A 12,884-nucleotide genomic window follows, 5' to 3' on the forward strand; every position below is an offset into this window, starting at 1 on the left:
CACAGAATGCCTAAAAGTTTTAAAGTACTGTGAAGAAGGGAATCCCAAACTGCTATTGAAAGCATCATTATACCCCTCCTTTCATCTGATCAATAATCAACCCAGCTGCCGTTAAGATGCCCTTTCATTTCCAATGTTATACAATCCCGTCGAGCACTTTTTGTTATTACTCTAAGGTTACAATGTATGATAATGGTACCTCTGCCCATTTTGATGCCAAACTAAGATGGTCTGGGCTAGGTATATTAACTTCCTTTGGTTCTTGGGCCAATCTGGCAAAGGAGGGAAGAAGAAGGAAAAGCATGCACCAGGGCTCTAAAAGTATGCTCCAAATTCATAATACTATTCCCCCTCTTATAATGGCATGGAAACGGAAAGAAAGAGTATGGGACTTGGAGTCAGGAAATTTGGGTTCAGGTTCCAACCTTGACATTTACAAGACAGGTAATCACATTCAAGTCATTTTAACATCTTTTGAGACTCACTTTCCCCACTTGTAAAATAGTACTAATATTTTCACTGTGCCTACCTCACAGTGTTGGGGGTGAGGTGGGGAGTAAGCCCTACAACTCTATGTAAATGGGAATGTTTAGAGGCAAATTGAAGTTAGGCTGTTGAGAATAGTCCAGTGTGGGGGGAGGCAAGAAGTTTCCAGTGGCCAGAGCAGCTGAGCCATAACCAGACTGGTTGCCACTTTTTACATGTTCTAACTTGAACGAGCCTCAGAGCATAAGAGAATTTCTCCTGGTGTCACCACCATGCCATTTAAAGAGCTATTACTGAAAGGAGAGAGATATGCTGCACTAAAGATCAGATTCTGAAGTATGCTGAGGAGAGCAAGAGTTTATGCTATCTAATCTGTTTGCCAGAGCCTCAGATTGGACTAAATCAATTTTGTGAGGAAGTAGGTTAATCATATATAAAAACATTTGTTTCTTAAAATCCTAACTGTAGTTAACTAATGTGGTAAGAGAATATATCCTTTCTAAGATGATCCTGGTGAGCATAAGCTTTTCCTGGGTCCATTTGATGTGCCATCAAGTTGCCCTTTTCCAAAGATGCCTAGGGCCAAGTAGACAAAGTCTGAAGTCCAGAAAGATGGGACAGAATGAATGTCTGCTATTTCAGGAAGCCCAAGCCCATTATTAAATGCACTTCTATCTTTTAAGTACAGGACTAACCCATAGTGCCTTCTCAAACCTCTCTTTCATCCAAGAAGGGAAAATTGGAAGTTGTTTTTCTCCTATCCCAAGAGTCATATCAGTATGTAGCAAGTTTCTGTGAGTGTGCAAGAGGTTGTAACAAATCCACTGCAATATCCAAATTAGTCCCTGCTGGCTAGTAATATTTTCGTAGAAGTTATAAATTTAAAATTGTTGAGCAGCAAAATACATGGTCTTTGTTCCACTCCCTGGACTTTGCAGTGTGACCTTATTTGTTTCATCATCTTTGTGTTCTTGGAGCCCCTCAAACAAAATAGGGGCTTAGTAAATTGAATTGTTATATACCTGACCAGTTTCGAAAACTTAATCGGTAGAATAAGACAAGTCTCAAAAGCCAAAGTGGATGTACAAGATGCTTCTCAAGCAACCACCTGGTTCTGAAAGAAGATGATAAGCCTCCCAAGAAAGGCAGAAGAAGCTTGGGGGGAAGTCCACACCAAGAACAGAAATAGCTGTCAGGGTTAGAGGTCTGGGGTGCCAGGGGCTGGGTAAGCCCTGAAGAAACACTCCTTTTGAGACCTCACTTGACTTCTTCTCCAAATGCCCTTTATTTAAAATGCTGCAGCCACCCTGTTCCAAAGGATGGCACAGCCCCAGAGCTATTTTCATGGCATAACCTCTGCACAGGCAAACAAAGGTCTGAGTCACCCAAGTCTCCCTCTCCAAATAAAGAACCTAAAATTCCTCCAAAATGATTGGCTGCAAGAAAAGGAAAGTGTCTGGCACAGGAAGGTTCCACGTCATCTCATATATGGGCCTGTCCTGCCTCCAAAGAAAACACCATCTTCCAGGTGAAAGTGTCACTTACAGCCAAGCAGTGTTCACAGGCTATACATGATTAGCTTACACAAAGAGGGACAGTTCAAGTAACAAGACAAAGACTTGCTTTTTCTTGGAGCTTTTACCATCCAGGAGACAGCCAGGCTGCAACTTCCTTCTAGATGCTATTGCTTCTGCCCACCCTACAGTAGATCTTTCAAGTGTCAGTGGCCTTTTCTTGGCAATAGCTTAGAAAGGCTTGGCTCCACCATGCTAAATTCTAACCTCTGAGCAAGACTGAGCTAAGGCTAGAGGTGAGATGCGGATTGTTGCATGTGTTGTCTATGGAGAGTGAGTTCAGAGCTTTGGCACTCATTATTAACCTCTCCTGGATTTGGAGGCATGCAAGTCGTTCATTATTATAATGGAAATCACTGACCATATACAGGATTATTTCAGGCCTTTGTTGTATTTCTAGCCTCAGCAGAGAATGTTCACACTTGTGTACCACAGGCTTATAGGGCCATTAAAAACTAAATCCAGCAGGCAGGGAGTATGATTGTGAGCACAAAAGTGTATTGGGAACCTGCTACTGTAATTTATGGCTTTAAAACATGAAGAATATTGACATTTCCTCCCTTCTGAACAGTGCATCAGATGTAAAGAACTCTTGTTCCTCACCACTGTTTTGCCCCTCCCACTTTTCCCCCTCTCAAAAAAACAAAACAAAAAGCTGGCTAATTCCAATACTGTATAGAGTACCTCTGAGAGGGCAGAACCACAGAACACCCTGAAAGAAGTTGCCAGTTTGTGAAAGAGCAGATTTTTATCTTGTAGGGAGCACAGAATGGGTCTTACTGAACTCTTTGTCTTAAATTTTTAACAAAAAAATGCCATGTGAGATTTCCATATTTCACTCGGGTTCCAGTTTTCCCCTAAGCTTCTTTTATAGAAACATCTTCTATTTCAGTAGAACAGTGGCTGACATTTTTCATTCTTATCCTCTGGAATGTAGGTGAATGGTTGTCTGCTGGACCCAGTGCCCCCCATAATGGTGAGAAAAGGATGCCAATCACTGCCTAGTAATATGATGGAGACCTCCATTGATGAAGGAATAGAGACAGAAGGAGAGTCTGAGGAAGACCCTAGCCATTCATTTGATGCTTTCCAGTCAACACGCTGTGGACAGAGACGTCACACACTGGCAGAAGTGACCAACCAGCTAGTCATGATGCCTGGCACAGGTAAATGCCAGGACAGCACTGTACCCTTACCACCTGAGAATTGTTGGCTACATTTAGGAATCAAGTCCCAAGTTTTAGTCTATATTTCATTCTTATATAGCCCAGATCACAACAGGGCAGAATCTTGGAACTTTGGAATATCTGGACCTTTTAAGGAGTTTTCATCTGCTAGTGTTGTCCCCACTATATTTGTTCTCAAATATGGAGGTTGAAGAAATAGTTCATTTCACCCCTGGAAGATCTAGCCTAGGAATGTGAAAAGTTTACATATTGGTTGATTAGTAAACTGCCTGTACATGACCAAAGAAAGATTGTTGTTGGTTATATCTGTTTTGCTGTTTTTTGAAGGGAAAGTCTTTTCTGTGAATGACCACCCCTCCTTGGGCAGTGTGGATTCTGAGTATGACATGGGATCCATTCAGAGGGATCTGAACTTTCTAGAGGACAACCCATCCCTGAAGGACATTATGTTGGCCAATCAGCCTACACACCGCTTGACACCTCCTTTCATAAGCATAAGACCTGCCAATCCAGCCATGCAGGTGCTAAGCTCACAGAAACGGGAGACTCACAACAGGTCCCCAGTAAGCTTCAGAGAAGGCCGTAGGGCATCAGATACCTCTCTCACACAAGGTAACTTATTTTCTCTACCTTCCTACTAGTTTTCAAAATTACAAATGATAGGAGCTCAGTGGGGCTTTGTAATCGTTGATTAGGTTGTTTACTAAAAGGCCTTGGGTATTCATCAGGGTTCCTCATTCTTTTTTGTTGTTTTTTTTTTTTTTTTTACTTTCTTTTTAGGGCTTGTAGCATTTAGACAGCACCTACAGAATCTGGCCCGAACCAAAGGAATTCTTGAACTGAACAAAGTCCAGTTGCTATATGAACAGATGGGGTCAGAGGCAGAACCCAGCTTAGCATCAGCTGCTCCCCAACTCCAAGACCTTGTCAGCAGTGCCTCACAGGTGGGTATACTAGACCCTTTAAATAATCACTGTGAGTCATGCAAAATCTGTATCAGATTGCTTACCATTTCAGGCAGAGGGAGGAGGGGAGCCTTGGAGGAAGAGGGAGAATTTGGAACTCAAAAAAAATTTTTTAAGAATGTAAAAAATTGTTTTTACTTGTAATTGGGGGAAAATAGAATGGTATTTTAAATAATAATGACTGTGAATTCAAGGCACACACATAAATACCTAATACATATATTAAAATAGCATGAAATAAACAGTTCCTCCTTTTGTCCAGAACCTTCAAATTAACACCGAAAGGTTAACTTAACCCTCTCTTTCTGCTTGTTAGCTTAACATCACTAAAACCAATACAGAAGTAAGCATTCCTAACCTATATTCCACAGGCTAGGCCTCTTGAACTATAGCCTTTAATACAAAAAGTACTACATCCTCTGTTATGATCGTTGAGGGACTTGATTATAAAGATGTAATTGTTAAGAAAAGATAAAGCAAAAAGCTCCAGATGACAAAGGAGCTTTAAACTTTCCTTAGGTATAAACAGGAAATCGGATAACACAACTAAACTTCCTGTAGAATCCCCTCAACCAATTTATGTTACTTCAGGAAGACTAGCCTCCTGGCACCAATTGATGTTTCAATTAATGATAACTAAATCAATAATATCAGAATATCAATGATAAATTAGTAACACGTCTGACTAATGATATTACTGATGGTAGTTAAGCTTAACTTCAGGGAGTAAAACTGGAACCTCCTCTGACCCTTCAACTTGCCCTGGAACTTCCTTGAGGCTGATCTGTTGCCAGGTCAACCAACAAAAGGTCAGTAGCTGGATTGACTTTTGAAAACAAAGCTTTTATAAGGGTAACTGGTAGAAGGGAAGAGGGTTATTAGGAATCCCTAAATGAAGTTTGATCCTAGTTATAAGTATTATATCTAACAGCTTCAGAATGTTGATAGCTGAACTAACCAGGCCCACTGGCCCAGGCAGGCCTCTGGTCGATCTGGCCTGCTTTGGTGGACACTGCTTGCCTACAGACAAATTAGATGGTAGCTTGATTGAAAATAAATTGATGAATAAATGCTCAACTGCTGACCCAGGGCTGACAAGCCCTGAGCCAGATGAAGAATAATTGGTTGCTTGAAATATATTTTGTTTCCTAAGAGATTGTTGGGTTTGTCAATGAGATGTTGCTATTGATCAGCTAAGATAGCTACCTAAGTAAGTTATCTAACCCCATATTCTCCACCCTTCCACTCTGGATCCCAGGCTCCAGAATGAGTCACAGGGTCCAGTCTCTGCCTCCCTTATATAGGGCACAACCCAACTGACAATTGGTCTCATACCCCACGATGGCATCAGGACTCTCCCAAGATTCCAAGTGTCCAACTGCAAACTTTGCCCAGAGGCATGGCTTCTTGCAAAACCTTGCAAAACTTAACTTACACCCCTTACTTTCCTTTTATTATCATATCCACTAAACTCTTAACTCTAACTCTCTTAACCCCAGTGATGATAAATCCTCAGCTCCCTAAGCAGGCCTCCCCTTCCTTTCTTTCCCTATCCTTTCCTTCTGTATCTACCTTCTTAGATTTCTAAAATCCAGTCTACCCCTTCCTGCACCTTCCATTGTTTTCTAGAACTCCAGTATTATCATTAACAAACTTACCCTTATCTTAGACTTCTTCCTTGTGTTCCTTGCACCTCTGGCTCTAATAAGGACCTGAATTCACCCCAACCCACATTCTTCTCTGTTCCCCAAAGATACTGATCCCTGGCCATTTTTTCCAAGGTTAGGTGTACCTTGATGATCCTCAACTTGCTGGTCCAAGAAGAGTATGTATAAGCCTTGCTCCCTATTGCCATTTTCATACCTTTGCTACAGTTTCTCAGCATCCTTACCTCTGTTTAAGGTGACCTTTATCCACATATATCATCCTAGCCAGATCTTCATGGCAGTTATCTCCAAGTCATTCTTTCTTCTTCCTCAGGAAGTTTAGTGACTAGCTTTCTGTTTGGCCCCATTCCCTCTTATGCAAGGTGACTACCATACAAGTTTATGTTCCTTCATACATCCTTCAGTTGAGTTCCTTAGTCTTCTCAGTAGGCCCATACCTTCATTCTACCTCCACCCCATTCTACCTCCACCCCAATAGCATTCTACTTCCATAATCAAGAATTTTGAAGTTCTCCTAGCCAACTGTGACTTTCTTTCATTCTGTTTCTCTCTGTATCTCACTTCTCCCAAATCTATTAATCATCCTCATCATGACTTCTAATTCCTCCACCCTTTAGTCATCTCCTAGAACATCACCTATGATCTGACTTCACTTCCTTCTTCCCTTCCCAACCTTAAGCCTAGAGTTTACCAGTTCAGGTTAATATATCCTCTACTCTCAAATCCCTTGCCTGCTTGTCTTACTTTTGCTTATACCTTGTCGATCTTCAGCCTTGGATTACAGCTACCCTCGACATTCTCTCCTACACACATGCCACTAATTGGAGCTGGAGGAAGTCACACCGCTGTATTGAGTCCATGAAAAATATTAGCTATTCTCATCTGGACTCTTGTTACACTGAATCAGTTCTCTGATCCTCCCTAATTGGCTCAAATACATTCTCCAGAGCAGCTATATCAGACCTTATCCTCTGCCGTCAAGCTTCCTAAATAATTACCCCCACCATCAGCCCTTTCTGGAAAGGACCTGGCCTTATTCTTTACTGAGGAAATAGGAGCTAATCAGTGAACGTTCTTTTCTCTACTTTTGAAAACTTCTTAATATCACTCTCCATTCTTTCTTTCTTCTAGTATCTGGTGAAAAGGTATCCCTCCTCTTCACAAAAGCTACCATTCCACATGCCCACAATCCCATTTCCTTCCCCATATTGGCCCAAGAATAATTTCTTTTTCGTTTGTTTTTAAAAACTCTTGCCTTCCATCTTAGAATCAATACTATGTATTGGTTCTAAGGCAGAAGAGTGGGTAAGGGCTAGGCAATGGGGGTCAAGTGACTTACCCAGGGTCACACAGCTAGGAAGTGTCTGAGGCTATATTTGAACCCAGGACCTTCTGTCTCTGGGCCTGGCTCTCAATCCACTGAGCCACCCAGCTGCCCCCTTAAGAATCACTTCTTTTCTCTAAACTTCCATATCTCCCTTTCTGTTGGTTCCCTCTATACTGACTATAAACAACACCCTTAAAAACTTTCACTTGACCCTACCATGTCCTCAGAATATGACCTTATATCAGCTCCTTCTTTCTCAGTTAAACCTTGGAAAGTACTCAGCTACTTGCTCCTCTGTTTCCCTTGTGCTCACTTCTCAACCCCACTCCCCCCAGGCAGTCCTACTTCTGATCTCAACAGTGAGTAACAATATATAACCCACCTATTATTTATTATGACATAATTATATAACCCTCATAAACAAAAGCCCTTTGAAGTCCTCAGTAAAAGATTGAGTACTACTGGTATAGGCAAGATCCCAGGGTTTTTTATTTTTTGTTGACCCATTTCTAACATTTGATATAGTTGAATAAGATACAATTTTGTAAAGGCTTTTCCAGTAAAGTGTTTCTCATGCATGTGTTGATATCAGGCAAGATTCCTTAAATGGGTACAACAATCAGTCCTGTGATTATTAAAATTAAGTGAGGTATTAAACAGGGAAGATGTGTGCTCTCCAGAGTGTTTATTACAGTCATAGAGGATGTCAGTAAAAAGCTCAAATGCAGGAAGTTCTCCAGATGTTTGCAGTTGATATGTCAGATGGCATGAAGTCCTAAAAACTGCAGGGTATTGATTGTGAAATGAGATTCACAACACTCAGAAGAATCCAACGTAATAATCTACGTAAGAAAAACTAAGTGGATGAAGAATACCTATTATCCAGATTATAATACCCTGTAGAATCTATAGTCTGTAGATCTAGTCCATAGGTCTTGGGCAGGCACTACAGATTGACTATGATTAGCCTGACCTAGAATTAATTTGGAAGAAAAGAGTGAGCTATACTACATTTGGGAAATTATGCAGTACTTTCATTGACCCCAAGATTTTCCCTAAAAATAAAAACCTATTTTTAACACCAGTATTTTTTCTATGATGCTATGTGGTTATAAAAAGGAACCACTATCTCCAAAGAATCAAAACATCAAGTCATCCAAAGTGCCATGGGGAGACCATACAAAAGCATGCCAAAAAAATATTTTATTGAACCAAAAAAAAATAATAACAAAAGTCATTTGGAAGAACAAAAGGTCAAGAATATCTAAGAAACTAATGGGAAAAAAGTCAGAAGCATGCATGCAGAAGCAAGAGTTCTGTCAACAGAAAAGACATTGGACTGGGCATAGAGTGAGAGAGAAAAGTAGTGGAGGTTCAGCCAGCCTTTGTTCTACATTGCACCCATGTAACATTGAGAGCCCTAGAAGAAGGTTCTTCCCTGCCCCTCCACAGCAGGATGAGTAGCACCACTGGACAGTTAGGGAAAGACAGGCAAGAATACAAAGGATTAGAACACCTTTGGAGGGAGGACTACCCCGATCATTGAAATGACAGAGTTGTCCAAGGGCTAAAGTATTAGAATAGAGACCTGCTTGTGAACCAGCAGAAGCATCTGTAGCATAAGAGCTTTTCCTCTTGGACATGGAGAGACTCTCTGACCATGAGATGGGAGTGCAGTCTAGTCAGTACCTTTGGAGAAACTTGTGTGCTCCATTTCATACAACTATATTTTCTCTTTTTCTGTAAATATGCCACAGAGTGGTTGACCCTCCCACTGCCTGGCACAAAGGAATCTCTGCTATATTATGAAGAGTTGAGATTTTTCTTCTCAGTCCTTAAAGTCCCTGATGCTGAGAACCTTTCCAGGAATTTAAAGTTGCATTTTCTTCTCTTCCCCTCCTCAGGAGGAAGCCACTCAGCAGCAGGAAAATGCCTCTGCTTTTCCAAACACTGTGCATCCACAGCTTTCCAGACGACAAAGCCTAGAGACCCAATACCTGCAGCACAGACTCCAGGTGGGATCCTTCCCCTTCTTTCTTTGCCAGGATCTGTCAGTGAGCAAAGCAAACATTTGCTCTGGGTGGTGGTGACTTTGCGCTGCCGCATTCCTTATCGTCATGTACTCTTTGAGGCTTCTGGGAATGTAATTAGACCCATAAGTTGGGCTGAAATCTGTCGTCAAGCCCCAGGAAATAAATGTCCTTGAAGTATTGATTGGTCAGAGACAGCCTGGCCATCTGTGTTTCCCAGTGGACCCTCATTTGAAAAAATTTTTTCAAACCCGAGTCCCACAAATTATAGAAGTGAGGAACTAAGGAATCAGAAGGGTCCAAACTGAGAACAGGTATCATCAGTTCACTCCACCCCATTCTGTCTTTTCCTGTAAGGCTCTGCTACCTTCTTGTCAGTAACCATGATATATCCTGCAAAGGTTGTAGCTGATCTGTCTTCAAGATTATCCTCCAGGCCCAAGGAGTCTTAATCGATAGATCCTGGCAAGCTCATTTTCCCTAAGTTCCTTTTTTCAAATGTTGTTGTTGCAGAAACCCAATCTCCTGTCAAAAGCACAGAACACTTGCCAACTATATTGCAAGGAATCTCCCCGGAGCCTGGAACAGCAGCTGCAGGAGCACAGGTAAGAGCCTTTGGCCACAGAAATCACTGCCCCTGGGAAGCCCTTCTCCTGCCCTGCAGTGTTAGTTGTAGAAAATAGCCTTTCTGGGAGAGCCTCTCTCACCCGAAGAGCTCCTAGTTCTGCAGTGCACTAATGGAGGTGTTTGCCTGGCAAGGAATAACAGGCATCAGTTGTGCCTCTCAGTCCTCCAGGGTTTTCCCCTCTAGTCTTTGTCTGTTGGACTCAGTTTCCAGAGGGGAAAATGTAAACCAAATGAGGTGCCAGGTGCTCCAGAAAGGGAGCCATCAGTCTTGCCTTCAAGGTCCCACTCTAGGAGCCTCCTGTGGAGGCTGCAAGAGAATGGATGTAATTTTTTCTGGATTGATTCCTGGAGTCCCGGGGGGGGGGGGGGGGGGAGGAGTCATCAGGGTTTAGAAACCACACTGGAGACTTTGAGGAGGGCCTGCTTAGATAGGGGCAGTGGCCGGGCTCCCTCTGATGCTGTCTCACCAGTGGGTGGCTATGACTTTGCAGCCAGGACGCAGACACTAGCCTGGGCCCAGCCCTGTCTGGAGCCTGGCTTTGTGTCAGAGAAAAGCTTGAGGAAACCCTCCAATTTGGTGGGAGGGGGAGAACCCAGCAGAGGTTTTAGACGTGAGGAACAGTTGCTGATGTTGCTTTTCGCCAGGTGAGGGAAGGAGGTTGGAGAACCTTTTTTTATTAACATTTTTATATATTATATATATAATTATAAATTTTATTTAACAATTAATAAGAATCACTATTTTTATTAAAGCTAGAATCCCTTGAAGCATGTATTCATTCAGTGTATTGTCTCTGATTCAGGCTTCATCAGAAACGGCTCTTCCTTCAGAAGCAGTCCCAGCTGCAGGCGTACTTTAACCAGATGCAGATAGCGGAGAGTTCCTACCCACGGCCAAACCAGCAGCTGCCGCTTCCCCACCAGGAGCAGCTCTCCAGTCCTCAGGCTCAGCCGTCGCAGCCACCCCAGTTCAGCCTGGCTCAGTCGCTAAGCCCGGTCCTAGAGCCTTCCTCAGAGCAAATGCAATACGACCCCTTCCTCGGCCAGTACCGCAAACTGCAGCTCCCGCCCCTGCCCTCCTCCCAGGTCCCCGGCTCTCCTCCTCCGCTGCCATCCCAGCTGCAGCAGCAGCCGCCGCAGCCGCCAGCGGCACCCCCACCCCTACCCTTCTCCTATCAGACTCGTGAGCTGCCAGGTGCTGCCCCCCCAGAGCCAGACTATCCTGCCCCCTGCCAGTATTCCATGGACCCAGCTCAGCAAAGCAATGTAGCATTACCAGACTGTCCCAGGGGCTCCGGGCCAAGGGAGTCCCCCTCCAGCTATGACCCGTTAGCGCTCTCCGAGTTGCCTGGACTTTTTGATTGTGAAATGGTAGAGGCTGTTGACCCTCAGCCCAGCGGCTATGTCCTAGTGAATTAGCCCCAGCACGCAGTGTTCACGTCAGGAAGCAAGGCAAGCAGGGCAAAGGAAAAGAGTGTGGATTTTTGTTTTTATTCCAACCTGAAATTCACAACTTATTTTCCTGCATTTCCCCTTTTGGGGAAATGTCAAAATTGCCCAACTGGAACTGTCGGGGCCTGGCTGAGGAGGCTAGGTGGGGAGTTCAGCCTGGCCTTGTCCACAGGAGCTTCAGAGGCAGGTACTGGAATGTAGCTGTTAGGAGGAAGACCGGAGCACCAGAAAACGTTTTTGTAGGAAGAAAGGAATTCACACCTTCATTTTATACCAAGTTATACCAGTCAGTGATCAAGGGAAACCTGGTGAATGCACGAACATGCGGCAGGGCCTTTTTCCTGGCCAAAAAAAAGCAATATATTTTTCACTGAAATAAAGCAACAAGTGTTAGGCGCTAAAAGGTAAATCAAGAATGCTTATGGACTGTGAGTACACAGGAGATTTTAAAAGAAAGTTGTATTGTGGCGTTGAATTGTGGAGTGTGATGAGCTTTGTTCATTGACTAATAGATAATAGCATTTTGCAGATGCTGAGAGAAGCTAGAAATGAACCCCTGAGATGGGCGACTCCCCTCGGAAGGCGCAGACCCCCGGAGAGGAGCCCTGCCCGAAGGAGTCTGGGCTCTCTAAGGGCTACGGCACTGTCGGAGTCGGCACTCTTTGTTCTTCAAAAATGTCATCTGTGTCACAGAAAGGAGAAGCCCCAAAGCCTCGGGAAGGCCTGAGTGGAAGAAGGAAGCGGCTTCTCGCACACAGCCCTCGGGAAGGCTCCTGGGCTCGGAGCAGCCGACCAGCAGGGGCCCTGCAGGCTCTTAAAAAGTAATGACCGTACTTGACATTTACGCTATACGTCGCTAGTGCTTTAGTAAGCTTTCCGGCTTGGTCGGACAGTGCTGTAGGGTTTTAGCACGTGTGAGGGACGAGCAAAGTGAACGTGGGGGCATCCCACGGGAAGCAGCAGCAGCGAGCCTTCGGGCAGACGTTGGCGCCCCGTTGGTGCCCGGGCTGAATCCAAAGTCACATCAGAGTGGGTGTTCCACCGTGTGGGACACACAGTGCTCACGTCCTCTGTCGTCCGGACTCGCTTCTCTGCTTGAAATGTTCAGTGTATGACAGCAATATTCAGTGTCCGTGGAACCATTTCAGCAGACCCCCACCAGGCCCCGGCCTCCATTAGGAGAACCGAACCGAACCTCTCCGAACCTCTCCTCACACCTTAGCATTTGTCCAGAATGAGTTAGAAGCAGCGGCAGGCAGCGAGCCTCCGGGAGCCCCAGGCAGGGATTCCTCGTCTGGGTCACAGGAGCAGGCTGGGGATTCCATTTCAGCTGCCCCCGCCCGCTCGCCTGCTCCTGGGCCGCTGTTGTGGGCTTGACATTCTGGGTCAGGCGGGCAAAGCCCAGGGGCGCCGATGGGGGAGGACAGACTCGGGTTGGCTTCCACGGGACAGAGAAGGGTCTGGGGGGGTGGGGTGGCACTGCTCAGAGCGTGTGCAGGGCGGCTGCGTGTGTGCACGGGGCAGAGGCAGGCAGGGGTCTGGGTGGGACTCCCTGTCGTCACATTAGAA

At 44.5% G+C, this 12,884-nt stretch overlaps 1 protein-coding gene across 1 annotated transcript in view; it reads left to right on the plus strand.

Annotated features, from left to right (window-relative positions):
* Window positions 1-11,777, plus strand: part of SIK2 (salt inducible kinase 2) — a 167,305-nt gene extending 155,528 nt beyond the window's left edge. The window contains exons 10-15 of the mRNA XM_044669351.1: window positions 2,998-3,226; window positions 3,575-3,859; window positions 4,028-4,191; window positions 9,111-9,221; window positions 9,750-9,841; window positions 10,667-11,777. Of these exons, the coding sequence (XP_044525286.1) occupies window positions 2,998-3,226; window positions 3,575-3,859; window positions 4,028-4,191; window positions 9,111-9,221; window positions 9,750-9,841; window positions 10,667-11,282 (1,497 nt within the window). The 3' untranslated portion in view covers window positions 11,283-11,777. The remainder of the gene's footprint in view (window positions 1-2,997; window positions 3,227-3,574; window positions 3,860-4,027; window positions 4,192-9,110; window positions 9,222-9,749; window positions 9,842-10,666) is intronic.
* The last annotated feature ends 1,107 nt before the right edge of the window (window positions 11,778-12,884 follow it).

The sequence above is a fragment of the Gracilinanus agilis genome, chromosome 3, assembly GCF_016433145.1.
Source record: "Gracilinanus agilis isolate LMUSP501 chromosome 3, AgileGrace, whole genome shotgun sequence".
NCBI lineage: Eukaryota > Metazoa > Chordata > Mammalia > Didelphimorphia > Didelphidae > Gracilinanus > Gracilinanus agilis.